Source organism: Prenolepis imparis, unplaced genomic scaffold (genome assembly GCF_030444845.1).
Source record: "Prenolepis imparis isolate NDT839.2.m4 unplaced genomic scaffold, iyPreImpa1.0 SCAF_134, whole genome shotgun sequence".
Taxonomy (NCBI): domain Eukaryota; kingdom Metazoa; phylum Arthropoda; class Insecta; order Hymenoptera; family Formicidae; genus Prenolepis; species Prenolepis imparis.
In genome coordinates this window covers 34,771-37,499 of record NW_028141292.1, presented here as the reverse complement: position 1 = coordinate 37,499, position 2,729 = coordinate 34,771, and the positions used below count along the sequence as shown (strand labels likewise).

Below are 2,729 nucleotides of genomic sequence, written 5' to 3'. Positions count from 1 at the left end.
TACTTGCTCAACACATCGATGATGGTGAGTATGTAGTGATAACCTTTGTTGAAACGAGAGTACGGACGCATCTCGACGATGTCGGCTTGCCACAGATCATCATATCCTCGCACTATGACATGTCTTCGGGGAAAATTTTTTCTCGCCGGCGCGTGCAGTTCGTTCACCAACTGCCGTCTCTCCAAACTATGTTGTTTCATCGCTTCGTCGATTTTTCCCGATCGTCGTTTACTGTTGCTTGTTTTATCGCTCATTTCCGTTACTGACCCGTTCCTGAGCCGTTCGTAGCCGTTCTTGACCCGTTCTTGAGCCGTTCGTAGTCGTTCTTGACCCGTTCTTGAGCCGTTCGTAGCCGTTCTTGACCCGTTCTTGAGCCGTTCGTAGCCGTTCTTGACCCGTTCTTGAGCCGTTCGTAGTCGTTCTTGACCCGTTCTTGAGCCGTTCGTAGTCGTTCTTGACCCGTTCTTGAGCCGTTCGTAGTCGTTCTTGACCCGTTCTTGAGCCGTTCGTAGCCGTTCTTGACCCGTTCTTGAGCCGTTCATAGCCGTTCTTGCGTTGTTTACTTCCGTTCTTGACCCATTCGAAAATCGTTCTTGATTCGTTCGCAGCCTTGTTCACAGTCGTTTCTACCCCGTTCGTAGCCATTCCTGACCCGTTCGCAACCGTTCCTGACCCGTTCTCAGCCGTTCCTGAGTTGATAGTAGCCTTGTATGTAGCCTTTAATGACTTGTTCGTAGCCTCGTTCGCAGCCCTGCTTGAGTTGTTCGTACCCTCGTTCGCAGCTGTTGCTAGGCCGTTTACTACCACTACCACTCATTGTAGTTAGATAGCAGTTCGATAATCCTTCGTAGCCGTTCGATAATTGTTCGTAGCCGTTCGATAACCCTTCGTAGATGTTTGATTACCGTTCGATAACCGCTCCTAACCCGTTCACTGCTGCTCATTCAGGTCGTTTTTGAGTTAGCATTAGCTGTACGTTGAAGTTCGTTTATCGCAGTCTGTACTGCTCGCACGTCCTTCTCGAACGAAGTCAGCTTCTCATCTGATTCTTTCTGTTGATTCATCAATATTTTAACGCAGGATTCCACATACAGTTTGTTGACAGCATCAGTGTCAGCTTCAGGTTGCGCTACACGACGAATCTTGCGCGATCTTGCATCATAGTCTGTAGCGACACGACACAGAGCGTTTCCGCGCACATAACTTCTCACCAATCTATCCCAATGATCGCTTGTGCCAGTTGCATCATTTCTCCGTTCGAATAATCCAAATTTGTTGATAGGCATTTTTCGATGCGAATGACGCCGATCGACTGATTAGTTTTGCCGAGACCCCGTTTAATTTATAATAATGCCTGCTTCGCGAAGTTCCTCGATGATCGACAGGATCTCATTGTCGTGAGCGTTGTGGCCAGCTCGGCGCGAAGCATCGAGCAATCGTACCCGATCCACTAGCTCGTTGGGGTCGTCCCAGTGAACGTAATCAATTTTATTGTCGGTTAGCGTCATCGCTTGAGGCATGAATACATCCTTTCCAGATTTTTTCTTTTCAATTGACATCAACGGTGCGATTATTTGTTTGTATTTGTATCCCCTGTTGCTCCGTAATTGACCTTGCGCATCATATTTGCGTTTATGCGCGTTCGTCGCCAATAATATGCTCTTGTATTTTTGCATATCGTCTTCCGTGTAAATAACATCATCGGGAATCCTCTTGAAGACTAGCTCGTATAATCCAGGTGTACCAATGTACTTTACTTTGTCTATAATTATAGAGTCATATTTATCCATGTCGAATTGTTTGTTACCGAGCAACATTCCATCCTTTTCGAAATAGACACCATATACGTGATCAATCTCATTTTTTTTATCGACAGCGAGGAGAGCACCCATGTATTTTTGTCCCAGTGGTCCGAAGTGCTCTCGCAACATTTCTTGACCTTCCGATGTTTGTAACGTGTTTCGAACGGATGTTTCAAGTGAATTGCTTGTGGTTTCGAAAACATTTTCGTTTGCGAGTGATTCGGGTATTGTAAATGGTAGGATGCTCGTTGTCGCGGACTGTGTAGAGGTGGACGGTGTAGAGCTTATCGGTGGTTCATCCAGTAAAAATCCGTCCGATGTACGTGATGTCGATGAGCGATTTGTGTTTGGTCGTTTTCTCTTTTTCGGTGTCGCATCTTCCTCTTCCTCCTCGTACCGCTTAACAGCGGGTAACGTTTTAATTTTCACGTCAGCTTTACTCTCAGGTTCGTTTTTCACTGCGATCAAGCTCGCGTTGTCGACAATCTTTTGTAGTGGTTCGATAATAGGTTTAAAGTGAGTCTTGACTGCAATATCGTCATCGATCTTACCAATCTTTAAAGCACGATGTTTCTTACGGATCGATTCGCTCGTTTTCACAATTTCCTTCGCAATCTTTTCACGCTCGCGAATGTTATGGTTATCAGCCATGTCTGCAGAGGGTTCGCGTTTCACTCTTCTCGACAGAATATCGGCAGCGACTAATCGTTTTGCGGTATCGCAAACTCGTTAAATCCTTTTCTGTATCGCCCGTTTGTAAGCAAGCTGTCCTTGTCTATCACTAGGAATCCATACTTTTGTTGCCAACAAATACGACATAATTTACTGAAATCTTCATACGACATGTCGGTATTCACATGATCGTTGTACACGTGTTTCAAGTTGGTACCGTCCTGTTTAAACAAGATCAGTAAGTTCGCGTTGTCG

The 2,729-nt window shown here is 45.6% G+C and overlaps 1 protein-coding gene across 1 annotated transcript; it reads right to left on the bottom strand.

Moving 5' to 3' along the window:
- Positions 1-1,337: 1,337 nt before the first annotated feature.
- On the bottom strand, positions 1,338-2,453 carry LOC145947742 (uncharacterized). Its single transcript, XM_083057517.1, has 2 exons — positions 2,200-2,453; positions 1,338-2,160 (listed from the first exon to the last, which is right to left on the bottom strand). Exons 1-2 carry the CDS (start codon positions 2,451-2,453, stop codon positions 1,338-1,340), a joined length of 1,077 nt encoding a protein of 358 aa, XP_082913643.1.
- Between the last annotated feature and the right edge of the window lie 276 nt (positions 2,454-2,729).

Bases quoted from the DNA above. Each gene is read 5' to 3' on its own strand.
- LOC145947742 (XM_083057517.1), bottom strand. From the start codon at position 2,453: ATGGCTGATAACCATAACATTCGCGAGCGTGAAAAGATTGCGAAGGAA. The intron at 2,161-2,199 runs GTACGAGGAGGA...ACCGAAAAAGAG, and splicing joins ACGTTACCCGCTGTTAAGCG to AAAACGACCAAACACAAATC.